Source organism: Triturus cristatus, chromosome 2_1, assembly GCF_964204655.1.
Source record: "Triturus cristatus chromosome 2_1, aTriCri1.1, whole genome shotgun sequence".
NCBI classification, from domain to species: Eukaryota; Metazoa; Chordata; class Amphibia; order Caudata; family Salamandridae; genus Triturus; species Triturus cristatus.
Window position 1 is genome coordinate 423,631,023 of NC_140581.1, and position 27,354 is coordinate 423,658,376.

The following is a 27,354-nucleotide window of genomic DNA, read 5'->3' on the forward strand; positions in this document are numbered from 1 at the left end:
ACACTTGTGCATACCCGTCCCACTTAGGGCAGCACACTAAAGTACACAAAAAAGTGATGGATGGATGAAATGCTTGAATTAATCTGGGCCACTGGTAGTCACTCCAAATCTTGCCTATTTCTTTCACACCCTACCTTTCCTTCCTCATTATCTTACCCTTTTTTTTAAAGAGTTTTATATATCGTAAACTAGACCCGAGACATCGGGTATCAGAGCTCTTTACATGAGCACCAGTTTCGTTACAGATGGACACATGAATTTTTGTTAGGCACGGGGAGATTAAGTGATTTGCCCAGATTCACAGGATGTTGAACTTGCTGCTGAGACTCGAAACAGGTTCCCCAGCTTCGAGGTCGACTGCTCTAGCCGTAAGGATACATCCTCTCCCCTTTTTCATCCCTACTTTCTCTCTTTGTCTGCTTTTTCGACTTTCTGAGAAATAGTTTGGAGGCACTAAAAAAGTACATATAAACAGTAGTTGTATTAAGAAAACAGTCCATGTTAGAATGTTTAGTTGTAGTGCTTGTTTTCTTATTATATTTGCAGAGATTTATATTATTTCCCCTGCCGATGTTTGTTACAGAGGCATATGCAGCAAAATCTTTTTGATGACAAAGCCAGCAATGTCATAGAAGACAAGCCTATGTTGATGTTGTAGTTGTTGAAGGCCACTTTGTTAGATACTGATACAGCCGACACGTGTTTAGCCTTGTAGATGTCTTTTTGGCTTTTCAATCCTAGAAACAGCTTGTCAGAATATAGTGGCTAATAAGCGGATGTCAGTTGTGAGGGTCTGTGTGCCGCTCATGAAATTGAGTGAAGAATTGTGAAATGGTGGTCATTTCTAAGGAAGTCGTATAAATAGCTGGGAAGTTGAGTGGAGAGCTTGCGGTAGGTAGCAAGGCCTTTAGGCCATGATGGGTTGTAAGTCTCAGTGTTAAGTTTTTTTTTTTGCCTTTCTCTGTTTTGTTCAGGGTCAAAGCCTGATGATGAAAAACAAGTCATAATCCCCAAAAATGAGTGGGCAGCTCCATAGCATACGCATGAGGCCAGCATTTTTGGTTGAACGTCTGGGATATATAAATGCCGCCTGCGGAAAGTATTTATGCATATCGAGCGCAGTTAGGTAGGCTATGTGGAGTACTAAGTACTGTATTAATTTACATTTGGCATTTCTAGATCTAAACTGGGAGACCTCTATAGTGAGAGACCATTCCTTATCATGAAAGACTCTACCTGCCTCATCCTTCCACCTCGCTCTAAGGCGACGTAGCATAGAGATGCCAAGGGGAGAAAAGTTCTATAGAACCATGAGTTCTAGATCCATGGTATATAACACTTGGATGAATGAGTGAGGTTCACGGATGGAATCTGAGATGTGCCAAAGCCGCTGCAGGGCGCAATGGAAAGTATTGTCGAGTAAGAATTGGCCCAGACGTAGCTTGTCTATGAGCTCTGTAAAGAGGAGCCAGTGTTCCTCACCAAATAGGTCACCCATTGTCAGGAGGTTAGACTTGTGCCACTGAGTGAGAGAGGTTATGGTAAGTGGACCGGTAGGTGTAGGAAGACCCAGCATATAATTTGGCAGTCCATATAGGGGGTGAGTTTCTTAGTCAGGTGCAAAGCATGCAAGTAACAGTACAGCGCAGTCTGAGAAGACGAGGTTGGAAATGGGATCGCCGGGGTTCCGAGAGTAATCATTTATGTTCAGGTTTTTGTGTTTTAGCAGAGGTGAACAAGTAGATGTCTCTTCAAGGGAGAGGCCTGAAAGCCACCTCCTCAAACATTAAACTTGGGCGGCGAGACAGTAGATTTTTAGATGTGGAGCACTAAAACCACCCTCATTGGTTAGGTGACAACATTTTGCAAGAGCCACATTCTGTCTATCCAAACCCCATATCAGTTCGCCAAGGAGTTAATTCATGTCCCTAAAAAAGGAAGGGAGCAAGGCTAGCGGAAGATTGGAAACGTAATAATGGGTTGGGGAAAGACCACCATTTTCAACAGCGGTATGCGTCCAATGGCACTAGGGGAAGAGTTTTCCAAAATTCAATCTGGTAAAAGGTGGATGACACTGCCCTAGACAAGTTAATCTCTAGGATGTCCTGATCGGAGTGGTATAGACAAGTTAATCTCTAGGAGGTCCTGATCGGAGTGGTATACACTAAAAACCCAGATAGCTAAATGTGGTGCTCTCCCAACGTAATGGGTCACCGTCTTGGTCATGATGAGTGAATGGAATATTGGGTTACAGTGGGAACGTGCATGATTTGGGCTAGTTAACTCAAACAATAGACGCTGCAGCACAGTCCGCAAGCAATTGTGGTATATCAGCAGCAGGAGCACCACAATAGTCTAAATAAAGGAGTAGGTTATCAGCATATAGTAATACTAATTGAACTCCATCCGGCAGTCAGATTCTCCAAGACAAGCTCGATGCTCAGAGTTTTGGCCATCTGTGCCACCATCACAAGGGCAAACAAGCATTGAAAATGCAATAGGTCTCGCCTTTGATTAAGTTAAAGCCATTTGCTTTGCTAATGGTATTGTATAGCAAAGCAAATGGCTTTAACTTAATGAAAGGCGAGACCTAATGCATATTTAATGCTTGTTCTACCTGGGTGTGTTGTGTCCCTACACCTCCTCGGGGGTCTTCCGCAATCACCTTACCCTCACTCTCTGTATCTAATTCCTCACCTTCTATTTCTATGATTTGGGGCGGAATTTCTCTTGTGCTTGTGCTCGGGACTTCCTTTCTAAAGATTACTTGTTAAGTTTCTCCAGTATTTTCATTTATTCTTTCTTGTATTCCCACTGGTTCGGTCTCTGATTCAGAACTGGTATCAGTAATTTCAAGTCGTCTTCTTAGTGGTATATTCTCTTACCCCACAATTTGACTTAACCCCGCTTCGCCTGCTCCTGGGTTTTGTCTTGTTCTCGTTTCTTCTGATTCTGATTCAGAGCTGGTATCTGACGCTTCCCAATGCTCTTCTTCAGATCGACCTTCAGGATTTGGGACTCGAAGAGTGTGACTGGAATGAATCCAGTTCTTTACCTTTGCACAGTTTACAGCAGTCGTTGTCAGAATCACTTGACGTGGTTTCCCCCAGCGTGGAACCAGACAATTTCTCCTTCTTTGTACTTTGATGCGTACCCAATCTCCAGGACTCAAGTCATGAGCTGGCTTCTCTTCAAGAGTGGTCGCATCTGGTCTAACCTGATGAAACACAGAATGTACCATATCAGCCAATCCTTTGCAATAATCCAAGACTAAGTCATCAGATATAGGCATTAGTTTGTTGACAGAAATGAAAACATGTCTCATTGCCCTGCCCATGATAATTTTATGGGGACCCAGACCAGTGTTCCTATCAGGAATTGACCTAATTGTCATGAGTACAAGAGGCAAGACATCTGGCCATTTTAAACCTGTGGCCAAACACATTTTCCCCAATCTGTTTTTTATGGTGCCATTTATCTGCTCCACCACTCCAGAAGCCTCTGGTCGGTAGGCACAATGCAGTTTTTGTTGTACATTCAATGCTTCTCAAATCAATTTTATAATTTCATTCTGGAAATGTGTTCCTCTATCTGATTCATTCGTTACTGGGAAACCAAACCTAGGAATGAACTCTCTTAGTAGGAGTTTTGCTACAGTAACGTCATCATTCCTTCTGGTCGGGTAAGCCTCCACCCAACGTGAAAACAGACAGACAATCACCAGTACATGTCTTAGCCTGTTACATGAGGGCATTTCAATGAAATCAAGCCGCATTTGAGTGAAAGGACCTCCTTCCCGTCCTATGGTTCCCAAGCTCACCACAGTTTTTCTTCCTGGATTATATTGCTGGCATATAAGGCATCTCTGACAAAGGCTCTCAGCTACAAACCGAAACTTCGCATTATACCAGGTCTGTTTAAAAAGTCTAATCATGGCATCCCTACCTATGTGAGCCTGTCCATGGTATATCCGTGCCATGGTAGAGATCATGCTTTCAGGCATTACTGTTCTTCCATCGCAGTAAACCCAAACTCTGCCTGCCTCTCGTGGTGTACATCCTGACTTTATCCACTGTTTCTTTTCCTCTTCCCCTGCCTCTTCCTGTAACTATCTCACTTCATCCCATGTATTCACAGTGTTAGTAAAAAGCAAGGGACATGACTCCATTTCCTTCTCCCTATTACGGTTTAAGGAAGTTTGGTTTCGCGCACAATATTGCGCCAGGTTATTGGCAAACTCATTGCCGGCTGACACATAGTTCCCTTTGTATGCGCTGCGCATTTTATAACTGCAATCTGTTTAGGCAGCTGTATCGCCTCAAGTAGCTTTCCAACCATTTCTGCATTTCTGATTGGAGTTCCACTCGACGTCAAGAAACCTCTTTGGGACCAGATCTGCCCAAAGTCGTGCACCACTCTAAGCCCATACTGACTGTCAGTAACCACAGTGACTCGTAGATTCTTTCCCAACTTGCATGCTCTGACTTGAGCAGATCGTACTCCTCTCAAACAAGATGCTTCCAACACAGTTGTTACCATAAACACAGCATAGGCAGCACTCAAAATCCCTTCTCCAGTTCGCAGGCATGACCCATCCACAATCATCACATAATCACTTTCTTTCAGAGGCACATCTTTTATGTCCGGACGCGGTTTGGTGAAATAATCAAGCACTTCCAAACAATCATGATCAACATCATCCTTCACTTCCGCATTCACAGCATCGGGTAGTAATGTTGATGAGTTCACATTAGTGCATCTTACAAGACTTACATTGGTAGCACCCAAAATTACCTTTTCATATTTGGTTAGAAGACTATGCGTCATGAACTGGGTCTCGCTCCTTGTCAAAAGGATTGCCACATCATGGGGCACAAACACTCTCACAGGATATCCCATCACGATTCCTTCACTTTGTTCCAAACTTTTACACGTGGCTGCCACCTCTTTCAAACAACCAGGCAAAGCTACAGCTACGGGATCTAACACAGCTGAAAAATAGGCAATCGGTCGTCTCAATCTGCCTTTGTACCAACACGGAAAGTGCACATCCATCTCTCTCACTGCAATAGAGCTCGACTTCTTTTTCGTAATTAGGCATTCCAAGAGCTGGTGCTTCACACAAGCTGTCTCTCAACTGTCTAAAAGCTTTCATCTCTTCTTTATTCAGCTCAAGGGGATCTTTTACATCACTTTTTGTTAGACGTACCAGAGGTTTTGCAATCAGCGAAAAGTTGCTGATCCACTGGCGACAATATCCTATCATCCCAAGTAACATTCTGACTTCTCTTTGTGTCATTGGTGCTCTCATTCCTTTAATTATCTTAATCCTGTCAACAGTCACACTTCTCAGGCCCTTTTCAATCTTATGACCCAAGTATTGTACTTCTTTCTGACAAAACTGTAATTTTGATGGGGATACTTTGAGTCCTCCATCGGCCAAATGATTTACCAGTGCAACTGTGTCCACCACACATGCCTCTCGCGTCTTCGATGCCACCAATAGGTCATCAATGTATTGTACAAGCACTGAACTTTCGGGCATTTTTAAATCTTCCAGTGACTTCTTTAGAATTTGATTACATATTGATGGACTTTCTGTATACCCTTGAGGGATACGGCACCATGCCAAAATACGCACACCGAACCGGAACGCAAACATTTGTTGGCTATCAGGGTGCAATGGAATAGAAAAGAAAGCATGACACAAGTCAATGACTGTGTACCATTCTGCATCATGGGGAATCTGATATAGGATTACCGAAGGGTTCGGTACAATGGGACAGCATGGAACAACAATTTTATTCACTTTTCTCAAATCCATGATCGGAGAATTACATGAACTACTCATTATCTCTCTCAGAATTCCTTGTGCAATCATTCTATCAATTACAGGCATTACTCCTGCAATTATTTCTGGTGTTAGTTTATACTGAGGATTATTCGGGTAATTTACTCCTTCTTTTACAACTATTTTCACAGGATCTACTCTTTTCATCAATCCAATATCCTCTCCTGTGAAATCCAATTCTATACAGTACGTCTTCATCTGGAGTTTCAAAAGCTATACCATCAGGGGTACAGACCATAGTGCAATTCATTTTGAACAACAAATCTCTCCCCAACAGATTTAAGGGGCTAGTGTCGCACACGACAAATCGAAGCATTTCTGTGAATTTCCCTATTTTAACCTTTACAGGATCAGTAAGATAAGCTTTTATCTGTTTGTTTGAGACTCCAGCTACTTGGATTGTTTCACCCGAGAGAGGAAGATTTTTAACGTCAGCTGATCTAACAGTTGAACGAGTAGCACCAGTATCTACTAGGAAAGTAATGTTCACTTCATTCACCTTTCCATCCACAAAGGGTCCTGTCTGGTCTACCTCTAGAGAGTACGCACTCTTCTTCCTCTCCTAGGCACTGTCAATAACTCTCCTCTGACTCACTCTCATCGCGTTGCAGCCAATACTGCGAAACAGCACTAGCGCGCGGTAGCTTTGTTACCTGTTCTTCGGTGTAGAATCCTGTCTCATTACTGTATCCCTGAGGATTTACGTGCTGTGGAAAAGGTGGCTTAGGCACCTGACACTGTTGGGTAACAACCTGCTGCTGTTGTGGCAGTTGGCAACTCACCTCATTCTGCATCTGTGGATTCAATGATGAATTATCACCATTAGCTCTCGTTGCAATTTACACTCGGATTTCCAATGCCCTAACTTTCTGCAATTATGACATGGCCACTTCTTTTTAGCTTCCTCTATGCTGACCTGTCTTTTTCCTTTTCCAATATTAGGTTTCTGTTTTGCTTGGCCCATTCCATTAGCTTGCTCGATCAACTGGGCTTCTTGTCGCTCAGCTACCTTAACCTGTGCCCACATTGCCTTTTCTTTCAGTTTACGTTGTTTGGCTTCAATTTCCTCACTAAAATATTTTGCATGTCGTAACACTTCATCTATCATTTTATTCTGCCAATCTACTGTATGTTGTTTGATAAATTCACTAACCTCAGGTTTTAAACCATAAACAAATCTGTACACAAAATGACTCAAATCCTTTTTGCTTAATTTCTCATCTCCATTATATTGCTTAAAGGCTAACGATAACCTCTCGTAATACGCATGTACAGATTCTTTAGCCTTTTGGTGAGTTCTGTCAATTTTTACCCAGTCAGTTTCTTTCGGAGGTACTTTATTTTTCAAAAAGGTAATTACCTGATCATATTTTTTTATTACTTCCGGATCAGGGGCTCCCGTCTTAGGATCCCTAGGATACTCTTACGTTGGCCAATCTATTGTAATTTTACATTCTGCCCATAAATCTGCGGGTACAATTATATCAAAAAGACCGTTCAGATCTATCCACAACACCTTTGAAAGTTTGACAAACCTTTCTACCTGTCGGTACCATTCAACTGGTTTTTCTCTTAACCTTGGAAAATCATTGGTAAATGAAAAAATATCCTGTCTAGTCCAAGGGACATGCACATATACTCCTCCTGGGATTTCTCTCATGGGTTATTCTGTTACCACTGACTCTTTTTCTCTCACCGGGAATTCTGAGAAAGCCTTATCTGTAGTTTTCTCTCTTTTCCGGAACCATCTAATTTTCCAACGATCCACATCACCCCATTTCCTTAACAAGGCAATCAGTTCTTTAATTTGGGTCAACCTTCCTGCAGTATTCAAGTTTTCAATATCTTTTTCGGAAAAATCTACCCTATATGGTTTTTGCAATGACCTTATTTTCTCAAAATCAATTCCCATTTTACTCGCTGTCTCTTCCAATTTTTCATGCAAATTTCTCGCTCTCCAAGTTATATTAGCTCCTCATCCTGATATGCTTTTAATTTCTCAGTTGGAATGGTTCCTACGATTAACTCTTCTTATGTTACCTTTAATTTTGCTACATCTAAAGGTTGTGGTTCTGTATCTTTTCTCTGTAAACTTCTTAACCAATCACTTAATTCTTCAGATGTGGGTCCTACAGGGGTTGTCTCAGTTCTTATTTTATCGGTTATTCTCTCTGGGGTTTCAGTTGCTGATTCTGTTGTCATAAGTGTCTTACTCGCTGGACTTTGATTTACAGTTACATTTTTAGGAGTACTTAAACCTGATGTTCCAGCCATATTCTTCCATTCATTTCCTCCAGAACCACTTATTTCTGTCTCCTTTTGCCTACCACAATTATAAGGCACTGTTAAACAATGCTCACTATCTTTCTGCTTATCAAAGACAGGCATCACCGGCCCTATAGTTACAGGTACGGTCACTGCTTCCATATTTTTAGTTAATTCTCTAATTTTCTCAGTTAATTCCAATGTAGTTCTAGCTAACTCGGCTGAATTTTCATTTCCAGTTCTAACGGGTTGTGGCATTTCAGAATCTTTAAATGGATTAGTTTTTCCCAAATTAGGTGGCGTTTGCTCAAAATATTTATTTCATTACAGTCTCCTTTAACGGTGCACTCTGTGTCATTAACGGGGAATTTGGTTGATATGGGGGTGGATTTTTATAGAACATGTCCTCTAGCACTTCATCTTCCAATTCACTCACTACATATCTAGAACCTTCTGACTCCGTATTATTTCTCTTTTCTGTACATTTCCTGCCATTCGTCTCTCCAGCATTTCTCAGAGGAAACATACCATCAGTCATATTCGCATTCCGCCATCTCCTCATTCTGTCTTAATGACTTTCTTGATCACAATGTCTTAACAAACATGTAATTATACCTTTTTCCACTCCGATGCCTTTCCCTTTCATACATCTCTTCTTCCCATTCGGTCAAAGCCTCGAATTGGGTAGGTCTAGGTATCGGTTCTAACCTCATCATCCTTTCTCACACTAATGCACCAATCCTGGGCGTCTACGTCACACCGGTAATTCTCCACTCCCAGCGCGACTCCAATCAGTGGAAGCTTTGTCTCTCTACAGCTGACCAATCCCAGTGCGGTCTTTTTGACGTCATCTTTTCTTGCTACTCCTGGTCCTGCTCCTGCTGACCCCTCCTTTACAAACTTCTCGGCAAAACCTTTCTTACGTTTTCTTTACTAAAATCTGTTAGTAACAACATGAAACATCTCCATTGCCTGTTTCGCTAAACCAAAGAGATAGTTTTGCTCATTTAGACTGGAATTCTGTATTTCCAGTAGGCAGCGCTTACCTCTACCCTACCACAGAATTTTCTGTTATGCCAATAAAGTAGCACTTCCCTCTACCGTACCCTTCTTACAAGCAAAAGGCTAACCGGTTTCTCGGCTAACCGGTTTCTCAGAAATCTATAATCACCAAACCAATGCAATAAAACCATCAATCTGCTACCAAGAAAACTGCTCCAGCGTAAAGGGCAAATTTACTTATTCTCCCTATGTCACAGACTTGTCATCACAACAACTCATTCATACACTCATTCATTGGTGGGGCCCATAACACCAACACACATGTCTCATTCAAATCCTGCAGTACAAAAGGGGGTGGTGATGGACGGAGCATCAGAACCAATCAAACACTCACACCCAGTCAACAGATCTGGGTTTGATCCATCACCGTTCTTTAGCCCACTCTGCCACCCCAGTTCAGACATGGCCATATGCAAATCAGTCTGACCCTGTGCCTCATGGGAACAGTCCAGCCCGAACTGCCAAGCCATGCCTTCCCTGGACCGGAATCAAGCTTCCTAGGACCGGTTTCTGGCATTTTAGCCATCTTCAGCCAGGCTTGCTTGAATCCAGTGGCAAAGTGAGCAAGGGACTCACGTCTGAGCATACCCTGCCAACTTATGGCGAACAAAGCGGTACAAAAGGGGGTGGTGATGGACGGAGCATCAGAACCAATCAAACACTCACACCCAGTCAACAGATCTGGGTTTGATCCTTCACCGTTCTTTAGCCCACTCTGCCACCCCAGTTCAGACATGGCCATATGCAAATCAGTCTGACCCTGTGCCTCATGGGAACAGTCCAGCCCGAACTGCCAAGCCATGCCTTCCCTGGACCGGAATGAAGCTTCCTAGGACCGGTTTCTGGCATTTCAGCCATCTTCAGCCAGGCTTGCTTGAATCCATAATTAATGTAAAGAATGAAATAAATGAGACAGGGCAACATAACATCATGGAATACTGTAGTAAAGGAGGAAAATGAAAGAATCATTTGATTTACTGCTGTAAAAATGGTGCATCAAATGAAATGAGATTATTATAGCAGAAAGCTGAGAAGTATAGGAACAAGCAAGTCTAGGTCCCTGGGCAAAGACTTGAAAGACTCTATTGGAGTGAACAGAAAGAAGAAGAAATTGTGCCAAAGTGAAAGAATAATACTGATTGGATACAAAAAGAGAGAACCAAAAGAGCATTGATCCAGAAAGACTGAAAGAGAAAAGAATGCAGAGATGAACAAAGTAATCCGCAGTTTCCAAGGCAGTCTGAATTATAATTGGATAAGAAGAAGGACAGTTTGGCATGACTAGAAGTGTCAATGATTACTTACAGCAAGTAAAGCATTATTTGTTAGAAATAAATCATCTTCGACCAGCGGACTGACTTATGAAGAGTGCACCATTTGGCAGGTTATGTGGCACTGTGGGCAAAGGGTCACACAGCTTAGTGCCAACTGAATGCAGGCTAAAAGCTGCTAGCCATCTTAGCCCCTCACTAGCTCATGGAAACTCTTTAAACACGTGATTGAATAAGTCGACAGGAATTAATATACAAAAAGTAATTGTTATAATTTTTACAGAAAAGTAATTTAAATGTGTCCAGGATGCACGGGAGACAGATGTGTACCAATGTTGATAGATGCAGAATGGTTGACGGTGCCCTTGAAGATGAAGCTGTGAGGACCAGGCGACGCTGTGGAAGATCAGGAGCTGTTCACGAGCTGTCCCACGTCGGATGTCGAGAGTCAGGGGGTCAGTGTCCGGCAGAGGCACCAACACACCTTGGCAGCGGCAACAGGCGTAGAAGTCAAAAAAAGTGCAGTGTCAGGACCAGCAGGGTCCAAGGGACCCCCCACGACTAGTTAAGTCAGACCAGGGCCCGAGCAAGCAGGGGAGCCCACTGGAATCAAAGAAGTCCCGTGAAAGGACCCGAAGATCTCTGGAGACAAGAGTCGCTCAGCCTTAGCAACAGCCAGCAGACGCGGTGTACAGTGGCTCAGTTCCAGAGGTGCCGATGAGGGATACTGGCCACAGACTCGGTCTGAAACCAGTGCAGGTCTTGAGGGAGCTGTAGAACTACCACCTGTGTTACTGAACCTGTCGGAGTCCATAGAAGCTCAGGAGCGGCAAACCAGTCAGTTATGTTGCGTTGCCTGCAGATGCAGGGGAGTGACTCCTTCACTCCAAGGGAGATTCCTTCGGGTGTCTTGGATGTCCACAGGCCCTGTGAGGAAATTGTATGGAGCATAGACACTGACGGAGCAGCAAACTCGCAGGACGATGAGATTTGTAGACTGAGTCTTCCCAGTTGCAGTCTCGGTTCCCAAAGCGAAGTTCGATGCAGTCAGTCCGATATGGTCAGAATGTCCAGACGGTTGAAGATGACATGGAGTTGAATCAGAATTTAATCCTACGATGAATCTAAGGTCCTACCCCCAGGTAAGCCCTTAAGTACTCTTAGGAAGGGTTGGGATTCATTCAGCAGTCCTCCCAGAGGATGGGCTGGACATTGGGGAGGATACTCCCATGTCCTTTGTCCAGTTTCACACCAGAGAGGGGGCCAACGGCTCCCTGAACTGGTTTGAACTGGTGTATGCAAGGTTGATGCCCTTCAAGCAGACTTGGTGGCACTGGCAAGCGCTCCCACCAGGCCCCAATACACTCAACCCTGTCTGGGAGGTGGTCACACCTCCCTGTGACAGGATACCTGATGTTCTGTTTTCCCCTACTCGAGCTTGGCTCAGCAGCATGAGGGCAGAGACATGTCTCTGGTCTGCAGCAGCCCTAGCTTGCTGTCCAGTTCTGGAAGGTTGGTACCAGGAGCACTGAGGGCCTCCCAGAGCTGCTTTACAGTGCATGGAATCATACCTCCCACACCGTCTACAGTGTGGGGGGATGATTCCAACATGTTTGATACCGAACATGACCGGGTTCACTACAGCCAGTTTAGACGCATGGCCACTCTATATGTCGTAATGGCTGATGCACTTACAACCTGGGAGAATGGACTTCTAAGATTGTAAGGGTGCCCCACTCATGCAGGGGGTCCCTCACACTTAGAACCGAGCACCCTGCCTTCACGATTGAAAGGCCTGCCTTAGGGGTTATGTATAGGTTTTTAAGTGAAGTGACCTCAGATATAAGAGAACTGATATCTGTCATAAGTGGTGCTAGCACCAGTTTACACAGGCTGCCTGTGGTCTCAACTTGAGTGGTCTCTAATGGGGGGCATAATACATGTTTCAGCCCATGGAAGACCTCTGGTCTACCTATGCCCTGGGTACTTGGGTACCATATACTAGGGACTTGGAAGGGTGCACCTGTAGCCAATCTTGAGTGTACCGAAGTACTCACCATGTCCAATTTAGTGGAGAAAGCACAGAGGATGAGGTCCTGGTTAGCAAGATCCCAGCCAGACTATTCAGAAACAGCATAACATCAGGCAAAAATTAGGGGTAACCAAAAAAGCCTATCCCACTTTCCTACATGGATACAGTGAACTTGATTAAGAGTTTTGTGGTAAATATATGAAAAAATCTACACTTGATAAATACTGATACAGCTGGGTAAATGCACAATTCTGAGGATTTCTTCTCAAAACGCAAAATTGGTTTTTAAAGGGTGCAGAAACCAATTGTAAGCAGCAGATATTGTCTCCATTAAAAAGTGTATGTCTGAGGTTTTTAATGGTTGCAATCATTAATCAATGGCAATAAATATTGCTTCTGAGATATAACGTACATGCGCAGACTACTTGGATATCGCCATCGCCAGATCCATGGAGACCTAGGTGTATTGCAAACCCCAGGTGACATCCAACAAATATCCATACCTGTCAGGAGAGAACAGCTGAAGAGTCAGACCGCAGGACAAGGAACAAATATATCACTGGATCCCCTCTGAAAGAAGAAAGCAGCCTTTTTCTTGCCAGATCCACAACCAAACTCTGGTTTCAGGATCTATATCAGTTCTCCCGCTGCATCCATACCTGCTACAGGAAAGGTGATAGATACAGCACCATGGACATCTGCAGGCAGTACACTTATGAATTTATGATCGCCCGACATTGGAGGCATTAGCGTAGGGTGCCTCTAAACACTGTGTATATGTTTTTGGGCAACTGGTGCTCTAAAGTGACATAAGAACTGTATTTCTTTTTGGAACATCATTACTCAGCAAGGCAATGCTATATCATCCTGTTCAACTTTTGGGTACTGCCCAAAGCAGATGCATCTGAAACGCTGAAAGAGGCAGCACTTTTCACATTGGAACTTTTTGGAAGTGAATGCATCTGTGGATGCTTTGATGTAAAAATATATTGCAAAAATATTGCTGACAACAGGCACACAAGCCTCTTGTGGTTGTGTAGGGGTGTAGATTCTGATGATATGAGAGAGCCTCCCATAATAAATGGCATATGGTGAATTGATGTAGTTCACATTACTAGGCCAGAATGTCCTCCACCACAGTGGGGATTCTGTACAACAAGGAGGATTGTTGGAAGTTTGCAAGTCAAAACATATATGTTCATAATAGGCTCATAACAATATTGGCAGAAATGGGGGCATGGCCAAGATGCATAGCAGAAAGCCCCCATGTAACACAGCTGACTAAACATAAACAAAAATACATACATGTGTTTATCCAAAGTACGGAGGCATAGAGTACCATCAGTATGTAAATTCTTAGGTCACTCTGAACTTTGTTACTGGCTATGATCTTTTACCAGATACTTTCAAGTAGACCATTTCATGGAGGATGCACGTATAAGGATTTATAGCTTCTCATTCATTAACTTCATAGACAAATTCACCAAAGTAAGTATTTCCCTGACAGCATACCTCGTGGACTGTAACCAATGCTCAGTGGATTCAATGTGCTGGCTAATGATATTATCTCTCACACATGTTGGCCCACAGAAGAATGGCCTCATGAAGAGACTGAACATCCACAGGTGGCCCCTCAACATCTCCATATATAGTGGGCAAGAGTGTGCCCATTCTACTACCCAAGAACACACACATCATATCTGGAAAGAGCTTGCTTACTCTACTACCCAAGAAATCGCTCACTACATCAGGCAAGAGTTGTGCTCACTGTACCACCCAGGAAAACATCCTGCATATCAGGCAGTGTTTTCATATCCTGATGTCCAGGAAGCATCATGGCTCCTCAACTAAGACTGTGCCCTTCAGTGAACAGGAAGAGAACATTGTTGTTATCATTACTGCATCCCCTAAAGTTGCAACCCGTCCATCCACAACAGTGCCCACTGACCCTTTGGCATCATTGCCAGCATCCCCACACCACATTGTGGCCTCAACAGCATCCACCAGCAGCACATCCGTGGCTGTGATCACCACAAACACCACCACTTCCTCCTCTGCATTGACTGCTATTTCCACCACTGGAATCTCAAGTACCAATAAAGGTCCAATTGCAAGCACATCTGTATTGCCACTTGGACTAAGTTAGGAGGTTGAGACATATATTCAGCCGTGACATGTTACATCTTCATTTGAAGGCAGTGAAGGTTGTAAAAGAAGCGGCAATGCCTGTGTCTGATGCACATGAGGACTTGAGTCCGTCTCATCGGACAGCCGAGGAGCATGTAGCTGCCACCTCTGATGAGTTAGTAGAACCAATATCCATCTCGAGGCAGGTCCCTGAAGAATTTAGTTAACTGCTTGCAAAGCCGTAGCAAGGGCAGGTCACATTCTTCAGTCTTTTGAGAAATGGGTAGAGCCACATTTAGCCATTTCAGAGATAAGGGACAACCTCAAGGAACAGCTACTGGACATTCAGCAGGCAGAACCTACACAGAAATGCCTTATTCACTTAAACACCGTGCACTGAACCAAAAGACTGCATCACTTCAAATGGTGGAGGGCCATGTGTCAACAGGTTCGGCCCTGAAGACCCTGCGTCATCTGCTAGAAAGACAAGAAATGATCTAGTTGGAGATTAAAGCGGTACAAAAGGGGGTGGTGATGGACGGAGCATCAGAACCAATCAAACACTCACACCTAGTCATTCAGATCTGGGTTTGATCCATCACCGTTCTTTAGCCCACTCTGCCACCCCAGTTCAGACATGGCCATATGCAAATCAGTCTGACCCTGTGCCTCATGGGAACAGTCCAGCCCGAACTGCCAAGCCATGCCTTCCGTGGACCGGAAACAAGCTTCCTAGGACCGGTTTCTGGCATTTCAGCCGTCTTCAGCCAGGCTTGCTTGAATCCAGTGGCAAAGTGAGCAAGGGACTCACGTCTGAGCATACCCTGCCAACTTATGGCGAACAAAGCGGTACAAAAGGGGGTGGTGATGGACGGAGCATCAGAACCAATCAAACACTCACACCCAGTCAACAGATCTGGGTTTGATCCATCACCGTTCTTTAGCCCACTCTGCCACCCCAGTTCAGACATGGCCATATGCAAATCAGTCTGACCCTGTGCCTCATGGGAACAGTCCAGCCCGAACTGCCAAGCCATGCCTTCCGTGGACTGGAAACAAGCTTCCTAGGACCGGTTTCTGGCATTTCAGCCGTCTTCAGCCAGGCTTGCTTGAATCCAGTGGCAAAGTGAGCAAGGGACTCACGTCTGAGCATACCCTGCCAACTTATGGCGAACAAAGCGGTACAAAAGGGGGTGGTGATGGACGGAGCATCAGAACCAATCAAACACTCACACCCAGTCAACAGATCTGGGTTTGATCCATCACCGTTCTTTAGCCCACTCTGCCACCCCAGTTCAGACATGGCCATATGCAAATCAGTCTGACCCTGTGCCTCATGGGAACAGTCCAGCCCGAACTGCCAAGCCATGCCTTCCGTGGACCGGAAACAAGCTTCCTAGGACCGGTTTCTGGCATTTCAGCCATCTTCAGCCAGGCTTGCTTGAATCCAGTGGCAAAGTGAGCAAGGGACTCACGTCTGAGCATACCCTGCCAACTTATGGCGAACAAAGCGGTACAAAAGGGGGTGGTGATGGACGGAGCATCGGAACCAATCAAACACTCACACCCAGTCAACAGATCTGGGTTTGATCCATCACCGTTCTTTAGCCCACTCTGCCACCCCAGTTCAGACATGGCCATATGCAAATCAGTCTGACCCTGTGCCTCATGGGAACAGTCCAGCCCGAACTGCCAAGCCATGCTTTCCGTGGACCGGAAACAAGCTTCCTAGGTCCGGTTTCTGGCATTTCAGCCGTCTTCAGCCAGGCTTGCTTGAATCCAGTGGCAAAGTGAGCAAGGGACTCACGTCTGAGCATACCCTGCCAACTTATGGCGAACAAAGCGGTACAAAAGGGGGTGGTGATGGACGGAGCATCAGAACCAATCAAACACTCACACCCTGGCTGAAGACGGCTGAAATGCCAGAAACCGGTCCTAGGAAGCTTGTTTCCGGTCCAGGGAAGACATGGCTTGGCAGTTCGGCCTGGACTGTTCCCATGAGGCACAGGGTCAGACTGATTTGCATATGGCCATGTCTGAACTGGGGTGGCAGAGTGGGCTAAAGAACGGTGATGGATCAAACCCAGATCTGTTGACTGGGTGTGAGTGTTTGATTGGTTCTGACGCTCCGTCCATCACCACCCCCTTTTGTACCACTAGTTGGAGATTAAGCAATTTTCAGCAACCTACCTTACCACTTCATCTGCAACATCTACCACGTCCGCTTCTCATTCTTAACAAGAAAACAGAAACAGGAGTAAACCCGTTGACCCAGCTGAGACCGGGTAAGCTTTATAACAAAAAAACAGTGTCTCAACTGGTATATCATTCAGGGGGGACTGTTCATAGAAGGTGTAGCAATCACACAAGAGGGGGGGAAGGTACGAGGGAGACCAAGGTAGAGTGGAAGGGTTGTTATTTGCATGTAGTTATAGTAGCACTATGATACAACTAGATTGCAGTAACCAGAACAACCAACTGTGCACTGGAAGTGTTGCAGTGAGTGAACGGCACAGTGGCACAAGTGATTAAAGAACAACGTGAAGCGGCGCAAAAACAGTAAAACAATCAATTGTGGGGGTCAAACAATTGTTTTTTGCAATTACAAGTACAGTTTCATTTTTTTGTGACTGACCCTTTGGTGGCCGCGAATGGCGTTGTGGAGTCGACGGCGTTTCGACCTATTTAAATCAAGGTCATCATCAGGACGATGGTTACTTAATTCTGGAATAGTGCTGTATAGAATCAGAAAGGAAAACAAAGGGTAATCCGAAAGAGTAGAGCCCAGAGGAAAAGGAGTAGAACAGAGAAGGCGCTAGGTAAGTGATTAAGGGATACCTGATGGCACTATGGGAGATGGAGAATCCAGAGGAGAGAATCCGCTCGGCTGAAACTGCTGTAAGAACAGAGGGGACATGTGGTCAGGGTAAAGGAGAGAGGACGCAGTGTGTCGAAACAAAGCAGGTGCCCGTTTGGGAGTTAGCTGTAGGACGTCAATCAAATATAGACCAGCGTGTAGGGAGCTGCGGTCTAAAGAAGGAAGGAAAAGGGAACACGGATGGGGGTTACTAACAAGGATGGGGCGGTAAGCTAGTGAGAGGTCGAACCGGAGCTGTAAAGTAACGCGGTCTTACCTGGGCGTGCAAAATTCACCGGCAGCAGGGGAAACGAAGTCCGCAGTGGAAGGAGTGAAAAGTGCATGGGGTTATCCACCACCGGTCAGGTCGTGATCCGGGAGGTCGGGCTGAGTCCGAAGGGATGAATGAAGCATCTCAACCGGTCTGCGTGGCATGTCTGGTATAAGTGAAAACCGGCAGGCTGGTCACGTGAGAGAGCACTTGCTGTGGGAGCTAGTGCGTAAGTGATGGTGTATCGCGTGCCCTGGGGGGACTTGGAGGTGAAATTACAGCAGATTCAAGATAGTCGTATGAATATAGACACCAAGGTAGTGTGACATTATACATTTCAAAGGAGATTTGTATCTCTGTGAAACAATTAAACACATTTGGTAAAGAAAAATTAATTAATAATGGCTTACATAACTTAAGCGAGAGAGGCATAAATCATTCATAATGTATTCGCAATTTCGGCAAATTAAAAAAGCAGATTCTGATGTACATTAAGGCTTGCATGACTTATGCGGAATTGGCATAGATAACAACGTATTCAAAATTTATGGCAATTAAAACATGCAGAATTGAGGCGGCATCGAATAGCTATGCATGCAAACGTGAATTAAAATTAAATTGGCAAGGCACAAAGACATGTATTCGAACATCATCCAGGTCACTGAATTAAAATTGGCAAGGCACAAAGAGATGTATTGAACATCATGAAAGTCGACTTGGCCTGAGAAAAATTAAAAGAAAAATGCGTACCTCGGTGTGAGAAGAGACAATACGTGCCAAACGGTCTGTATTAGGTATGCATGCACAAAATTCGCCGTTTATAGATGATCATAAATTAACAAGTTGCAATTATATTGTAAACGGATCGACATGCAAAAAAAACGATTCCATAAATTCATAGTTACAATTACATGTATCAGAAGAACGGATTAGCCTGCAGATTAGGTCACTGGATGAGGGGCCTAAAATGTGCAATTAAGGGGTTCATGAGTAGCAGGCTATCAGGGAGGTGGGTTCTGTCCGAAACACAGACGGGGGTGCCAATGGTACATACAAGTATGTAAGAACAGGTGAACCAAGTGGATTTAGACAAGGTACAGTTACCACAAGGTTCATGGTGGCAAGGTAGGGGTAAGAGTGTAGTATAGCACACAGAGTATGGCTTCTAAACTGCTGTGACCACTGTGTTCCACTCATCGAGAGAGTTGAGCCCCTGGGCAACAGAGTTGCAGCGTGTGATCCGCCTACATTCACATTTATTTAGTAGCAGTTGGAGGTTGCCGCCACGGATGGGTAGTAGTGGACGGTCTATGACCTGCCATGTCATGTCTGTCTCAGAGTGATCAGAGGGTCATTCACAGAAAAATGAATTTGTACTTGTAATTGCAAAAAACAATTGTTTGACCCCCACAATTGATTGTTTTACTGTTTTTGGGCCGCTTCATATTGTTCTTTAATCACTTGTGTCACTGCGCCGTTCACTCACTGCAACACTTCCAGTGCACAGTTGGTTGTTCTGGTTACTGCAATCTAGTTGTATCATAGTGCTACTATAACTACATGCAAATAACAACCCTTCCACTCCACCTTGGTCTCCCTCGTTCCTTCACCCCCTTGTGTGATTGCTACACCATCTATGAACAGTCCCCTCTGAATGATATACCAGTTGAGACACTCATTCCTCACAGGCATCACGTCAAATAGGACGGAGGAGATTATCACATACAACACAACCTCTGGCTCTCCTAGGACAGCCTCTTTTATTTCACTGGCTTTTGTTTTGTTGCAGTTCCAATGCTTGTCCTAATAGGTTGACATGTTTCTACCTTGATATTTGCATATTGTGATATATTTTTGTTACAGCAAGCGCACTAACTTCCTGTCTCTCATTAACGGGCCATGTTCATGGATCTTTTCCATGTACTCAAAGATGCCGCCCTGTTAGTCGGAAAATAACTGTTTCCATTGGAATATATATTAACATTTCACAAGGCATACTACTGAGACATGGTTTTTATTTTATATAGTTATAATATTATTATTTTTTCAATTTTCATGTACAATGAGCGGAGGATGCCATTCAACTCAAACTGCTTTAGCCTGTGCAGTTTGCCCATTGGTCTGTTGCACATGACCCATTGATGTGAAATTATCTATGTCTAACTGATGTTATTTTGAATTTAAGGTAATTTTTAGGTCATGTGTGATTTTATGTTTTTAAAAAAAAATAATGAATGAATTTTAGGTCCTGTGAGTTTTATGTTTTTTGAAGCAAAAATGAATGTGTAATGATTTACGGCTATTTTTAGTGCTGCGTTGTGCTGGTTTACTAGCTTGCAGCTCCCTTGCAATTACATTTTATTTCCTGCATGTGGACAATTTGGTTCAGCACAATTATCGCATGCAGTATTTAACATGTGTTTTAATCGCATATGATAAATATTACTATCAACATTTACCATGTGTGAAACTTTCTGCATGAGGTTTTCTACTCCTAATTATCACATTCTGTATTTACCAATGTGTTTGTAGGGCTATTCTACACTACTCATAATTTAGGCCAATGTTTCTTGTTTTTTCTTGAGCAGTTCCAAAATGTGTCTTTTACTAACTTTCAGATAACAAATCTGCTTATTTTCATGGAGAAGAACCTTATTTAAAATGTGATTATTTGCTTGCGGAAGACCTTTTTCTCTCAGTGGCTCTAAGAACTCGTTATAAATAAATTGTTTCGTTGATTTTTCTTCTAAAGGTACAAACATGATGGCTTCTTTTGGGCATCTGGCTGGAGGGTACGACGGTCAGTACTATGGCTACCTGTGGAGTGAAGTGTTCTCGATGGACATCTTTTATAGCTGCTTTAAAAAAGACGGAATAATGAATGCGGAGGTGGGATTATTAAAGTGATTGATTAATTATGAAATGTCTATAGCATACTATTACCTAGTTCTAGATGATGAAGAGGGATGTGAGCGGCTCAGATAGTAATTTAAAGTGGTGTTTTTTCAGAAGCTTCTGAAAGATGAATTGAGGATTAGTCATACAAATATTCAGGGTAAGGACATTCTAGGTCTTGGTAGTAAGGTAGCAAAAAGCTTTGCCACCATTCCTTACTTCGTGAATTTTTGGAACATGCAGAATAAGAATGCAGGCATCTGGGTGAGTATGGTTGGAAGCAGAGCTGTACATAATGCGGAGCCGAGTCCTCAATCAATCAAGCATTTGTAGAGCGTACTACTCACCCGCTAAGGTCTCAAGTCATGAATTGCTTGATGATGGAGAACTGTAAAACGTCAACGATGGATGCTTGGTAGTAAGTGAAGAGTTTAAAGATAAGAGGATATTCTGAAACTATTTATTCAAGCCAAGAATCAGCAAAGCAGCTGCACCTGATAACTGTTAGGTGCTGCAGCAAGTGTGAGATAGTCCTAGGTAAAGGGAGTTACAGTAGCGCATGACTGAACTACTGTCTTTCTAAAGTCAAATGGTAAAAGTGATAAAATCTTCCAAAGAACTCTGAGTAGTCCGAAGCAAGTAGACATCACTTTCTGCACTTGGCCGGCAAAGGATAGTCTTGAGTCAAATGCCATCCCTAGATTCCGAGTCCACTGTACTGGTGGGCTATGAGGAGCTAGATGTGAGCCCAACCTGAAAGAGCACTGAAAAGGAGGTTTATTTTTTTGACGAATTGAGAAATACGGAATTGGCGTCTAACCATCTGGAGATTTAAAGCATACTGTCTTTAAATTAGGTTTGAAACAATGAAACGCTGCTCTTCAGTCTCAAAATCCACTGGATATTGTCAGTTTAGGAAAGGAAATCGGACCCAAGAGATCATGTAAGAGCGGCCACAGAGACTACTTATAGTTTTAAAAGAGTGGAGCTGAGCACCGGGCATGAGGTACCCCAAAAGTGATCTAATTGAAAGGGCGGAAGGGTGATTGCTTAGGATCTCTTGGCAAGAAAAGAACTGATTCGATCACATGTATGTTCCCTCACCGCAACTGACCACAATCTCTACAGGAGTCTGGAGTGGTGAACTATCAAAGGCCCCAGACAGATAGAGTAGAATAAGAGTTCCAAATCTCCCTTATCAAGTTGTCCGTGAATCTCATTGGGCACTGTTGCCATTATTGTTTCTGTAATGTAACCAGGTCTGAAACCAGATTATGGGGGTCAAACAGGCAGTAGGCTCTAAAAGGGCATTGTTAATCCAGTTGTTAACCACCCTACATCAGTCTTGGTTGCAGACAGTAGTAGAAAGGTGGCCTTTAATTGGCTAGGACATCTGGGTCTGCTGAAGCTTTCTCCAGAGGAACGACCGGGGCTTTTTTCAATTGCTCTGCGACACATCTGAAAGAGAAAGAGATTTCAGAACAGAGTTTTCTCACTGAGGATAGGCAGTTAGCCAAGGATTTCAATTTTAAGATCTGTATTGGACAAGGCTCCCCTGGAGAGCCTGATGAGATAGAGGACATTTTGAATAGCATACCAGGAAAAGTGATGAGAAGAAAGCTACTTAAGGTTGATCTCTGAGGAGTGACTTCTACAGGTAGTAGGGAAGTCGGTTCCATCCTCTGACTTGGAAGAGATGAAAGTATGTCAACTACTTTGGCTTTGAAAAAATATGAGAAGTGGATGCATAGCTCCAGAGAAGGCTGAGGGAATATATTTCCCAGGACAGCAATGACATTTCATTCACAGTTTTAAAGACTACACAAGTAGAATTAGAAGGTTCATAATAGGCTTTTTCTGTAGAACTGTAATAGATTGTGATATGCAAGATTAGGGCCTGATTTAGATCTCGGCAGATGAGTTACTCCGTCACAACAGTGCCGGATAGCCCGTCCGCCAAAATCTAAATCCCATTATATCCTATGCGATTTAGATTTCGGCGGATGGGATATCCGTCACTGTTGTGACAGACGAACCCCTCCGCCAAGACCTAAATCAGGCCCTTAGTCTCCGTATCATTGACTGTGACTTCTGCCACAGGCATTCGAGGTGTTTACATTTCTTCTTCATTTCGATCAGTTTAAGGAAGAACCAAAGAGCGAAGGAGGTCTGAAACGCGTAATTGTTTCACAGGAATACATTCAACAAGAGCACTGGATATCCAGTGTGATATCATCTTCCATCAGAGCTGGTTTGGAGGCTATAATTGAGTTGGCACCATAGATAAAGGTGGTTTGGACCAGGCTCACTTCCTAACAGAGGAGTAATACGTGTAAGCAGGTTTAGGTGACGGTAGGGGACGTTTACATTGAACAGCCACATGCTCTCTTGATGTCAGATTGGTGCGTGACGTTATTGAAGCTGTATAGGAAAAACAATTTCTTTAAAAATATATATTTGTCTGTCATTTGATGTAATGCACTTCTAATACGGTGAAGGGCATATCTGTCAAGTAACCTGTCTGCCAAAATCCAACTCAGGCTCAAAGTGCCGGGATTGCCTCTTTATGCCAAATGATACGCCCTATGGAACAGGGCCTAGTCACTTTTTGTAGACCCTGACACATTGTTTGGGTCCTTCACTCTAGGCGGCAAATCTCCTATTTGGTGCCTCTAAAAGCGTTTTCCAGGCATGGATGCCATACTCTGACTCAAAAAAATTTATAAAGCCGGTGCCACTGCTTAAGTTCTATCTCTTTCCTCTTGCTCACCATTCAGGCAATCCATGCAAGCATTGATGTGAGCTCACCCCTCTTGCTCAGTATCTTAGCAGCTTTTGATGAACAGTTTTAAGTAATTATGAAGAGAAATGATAAATGTTAGTAGGGTTATATGCATTGTCATGATGTGTTTTCTTGTTACTTTAGAATTCTTTCTTTCTGTAAAACTATCCTACCTGAAGCGCTTTTCTTTGCTTTCGCAATTTTGCTTCATTCACCTTGGCTTTCTTCAGGTGATCATCGAAAAAAGTCTTTGCATCTGATAATTTGAACTTTTCTTTTTGTACTAGGTTGGTGAAAGGTACAGAAATCTCATTCTTAAACCAGGGGGTTCAAAGGATGGCATGGATATGCTGAAACAATTCTTGGGAAGAGAGCCTAACGACAAAGCCTTCCTTCTAAGCAAAGGGCTAAGCATTCCATAAAACTAACTTCCTAACAAACATATTTTCATGCTGGGCTTCTTGCAGTGCTTGCTTGTAATACATATTGAGAGACTTTAAAGATGGTGCAAAACATTTTTTTTAAATATTTCTGTAGGTATACCTTGACTCTGGCTGAAAGTAGCTAGTAAAAGTGCCTCAGTTCACCTTCTAGTTACATCTAATTCTCTGCTATGCAAACATTCCAATGTGCCAAAACAACAAGGATGGGTGCTCTCCGTAGGCCGTTCTATCAACAAATACCTTTAGCCAGAGTTGAATTTGTAGTCATTAGAGATTACACACTGAGGTATTATCTCTCACATTAAAGTTAGGTTGAACTTTTGATTAAAGTTTGTTTTTAAACAAATACTTGCATATGGTTACATCTAAGAAACTATTTATGATATGTACTATGTCAAAAGATGATTGGACGCATTCAGGATGACTATTGCATATTGAGAAGTTTACTTTGCACAGGAAAAATGCAGAGCCAAAAGGTATCTAAAGACTCTACACTATTTCATCATTTGTATACTTTTCTGAAATTTTCAACTGTATTGTGCCTCGGTTATTCTGATTTCACCTGGATTAAAGTAAAAATTAGACTGAACAACCTGTGTTTTTTTTGTCGTCTTTGACACCAAATGTCCACAACTCCTGTTTGTTTTAACATGCCAGAAAAGGTGCCTGTGGCTCCTAGATTAGGGGGTTGAGTAATTTGGAGATATGTTCTTACAGAAATGTACCAAAGTATTGTCCCTTTAATTATTACAATGGCTGAGGCTGCCAACAAATGTTTGTTACATGGGTAGAAATGGCACACCTCTCTTTTAAGTCTCTCTCTCTCTCTCTCTCTCTCTCTCTCTCTCTCTTCTCTTCTCTTCTCTTCTCTTCTCTTCTCTTCTCTTCTCTTCTCTTCTCTTCTCTTCTCTCTCTCTCTCTCTCTCTCTCTCTCTCTCTCTCTCTCTCTCTCTCTCTCTCTCTCTCTCTCTCTCTCTCTCTCTCTCTCTCTCTCTCTCTCTCTCTCTCTCTCTCTCTCTCTCTCTCTCTCTCTCTCTTCTCTCTCTCTCTCTCTCTCTCTCTCTCTCTCTCTCTCTCTCTCTCTCTCTCTCTCTCTCTCTCTCTCTCTCTCTCTCTCTCTCTCTCTCTCTCTCTCTCTCTCCTCTTCTCTCTCTCTCTCTCCTCTTCTCTCTCTCTCCTCTTCTCTCCCCCCCCCGCCCCCCCAGATCATAGGATTGTCTTATGAAAGCCTCATGGCTTGTATCTGAGATATCAAAGCCTTTTAAACTCTGTTACCTCATTTCATAGGTCTCGATCCGTCTGCTCGAGTCAGTGTTGTCACCTCCCACACTAGACATTTGGTCCAGAAGGAAGACACCAGGAATCTGTGTTGACAGCTGTCAGTTGTAATGTTGCAGTCATCTCTTTTGCTTTCAAAGATGGTAATGTTCTAAACCTAAAGACATATGAGATTCTAACTTTTACATTAGTGACCATCTTCCATAATTATTATGAATTTGCCCAAATACAGCTACAGTGCAGTACCCGAGACATCACCTAAACCAATCTTTTCTGTTATAAAAGCTACTTATGTTCAATAAAAATCATTCCAAGCTACTAATATTATCAGTGTAATCGTGTCCACATCGGGCAAGACTATACTAGTGGTTACTAAATGCAAGGTTACCAGCAGTGATCTTCTCAGAGCTTCAGGCACAGTTACCAGCAGTAATGTAAAAAAGGCTTTGTTAATGTGGAATGCCTTTGTATGGTTAATGCATAACAGCCATTTTTGTTTGTTTGATCTGTTTATTAGGTTTTTGATGTAGATTGTACATGTTACAAGCATATACGTTGCTTACGAAAACAGAAGGCATATTCAGTGATCATTCAAGGCGATACACCTTTATGTCAGCGAATAGCATATACATAACCAATGTCCATACATAATTAAATGTTGCACCGGATACGGCTCGCAGATAAGCTATATCATGATATGGCACCAAACCAGTTTATAGACCTACTAAAGGTGCCTACCTGCATATGCACTTGTTTGATGCAGATATTGCTAATGACTCCTGTCAACCATGCTGTGTTGCCAGGGTTGGTGATCAAACGACTACACGTATAACATCAGAACTTTTAACAACACATTTTGGGGGGGAAAGGAAATGGGGTGGGCTAGGGTATGTAAAGGTGGCACGTGCCTGCAACAACCTTGCAATTTCCGCAGTTTGGATTTGATAAGCCTGTTAACATGATACTACATTTGGGTCTAAGGTGTGCGAAATGTGCTACATATTCCAGACTACACTGTTTGCTGGCCGTGATGTCGACCTACATGTAGGTCAGGTTAGTAGGTGTTGGGGACGTCGGGGAGGTCTTCCGGAGCTACTTCTAATTGAAGCGCTGTTAAAATTGCATTCCAGGCAGTTGACCTAAGGTATTTGTGCATTCCCAGGGTATCTTCCCTTAGTAGTGAAACACCCTCAGCTTTGGCCCAGTTCAGCATGGATTGAGACCAGGCTTTCAGTGTCGAGGGGTCTTCAGCTTTTGCTGGCACCAGGCATAATTGTGGCACCTCCAGGCACCCACTGCAGAACACTTTCTGGATCTGCGGGAGGATAGAAGTTGACTGGACCTGCTGTTTCTGACCTGAGAGGTGTCTTGAAGGAACAGACTCCCCAACCACCCCCCCCCCCCCCCCCCAATGTACTCAAGACACAGAAGTGGACTCCAATGGTCAGTTCGCTACAAGGACATCAAAAGCTGCAAGAGGCCTTTCTTTCTAAAGTACCCAACTGACTAATGGCAACTTGACTTGGACTAGACTTCGCTGTTGGCCTCTTCCTAAAACCCTGAGAGTCTCTTGAGTGTCCTCCTCTGAGGTCCTGTAGGCTTTAGAAGTGTGCTCCTGTGGTTGTTTAAGACTTAAAGAAGTAAGCCAAAAGGTAAAATCTTTGAAAGGGTCAAACCTGGTTAATGTATCCAACCCGCACTTCCATCATGGTCAACCAGAAATCGAGCCTATGTCACGGTCTACAGTGCCCATTGACTACCCTTGACACTTTGCGCTTTTTGGCATTATTTACCCTTTAATCTTTAAAAAATCATATCTCTGTTTCCCCTTATTGGATTTTGGTTGTTGTTATCATCTTGCTTAATACATTTTACTCTATTTTTCTAATTCGGTTTAGGATTCTTATTATTTGGTGTTTTGACTTTACTGCTGTTTTCCTACTGCATAAATACTTCACACATTGCCCTAAGTTGAGCCTGTCACCTCTGTGCTATAGCAACCGGGGGTGCAAATATAACATTTCAGGAAATGAGTAGACCACCTAAAGAAATAATAAAGATGGATCCCGTTCTTCTCCCCACTCCTCAGGACCGAAGAAATAGAGAATAAATAGCATGTATGCTGATAACAGGTAACTTGGAAAAAGTAAAAATGGAATATACTTACAGGACAAGCACTGTTTCCTTATGTGCCCTCCTATGAAAAACATGGCGGGTCTT

General features: G+C 43.4%; 1 protein-coding gene across 1 annotated transcript in view; it reads left to right on the plus strand.

The window, feature by feature from the left end:
• Window positions 1–24,445, plus strand: part of NLN (neurolysin) — a 218,432-nt gene extending 193,987 nt beyond the window's left edge. Inside the window, exons 12-13 of the mRNA XM_085631838.1 lie at window positions 20,489–20,625; window positions 23,701–24,445. Coding sequence (XP_085487964.1) covers window positions 20,489–20,625; window positions 23,701–23,835 — 272 coding nt within the window. The 3' untranslated portion in view covers window positions 23,836–24,445. The remainder of the gene's footprint in view (window positions 1–20,488; window positions 20,626–23,700) is intronic.
• The last annotated feature ends 2,909 nt before the right edge of the window (window positions 24,446–27,354 follow it).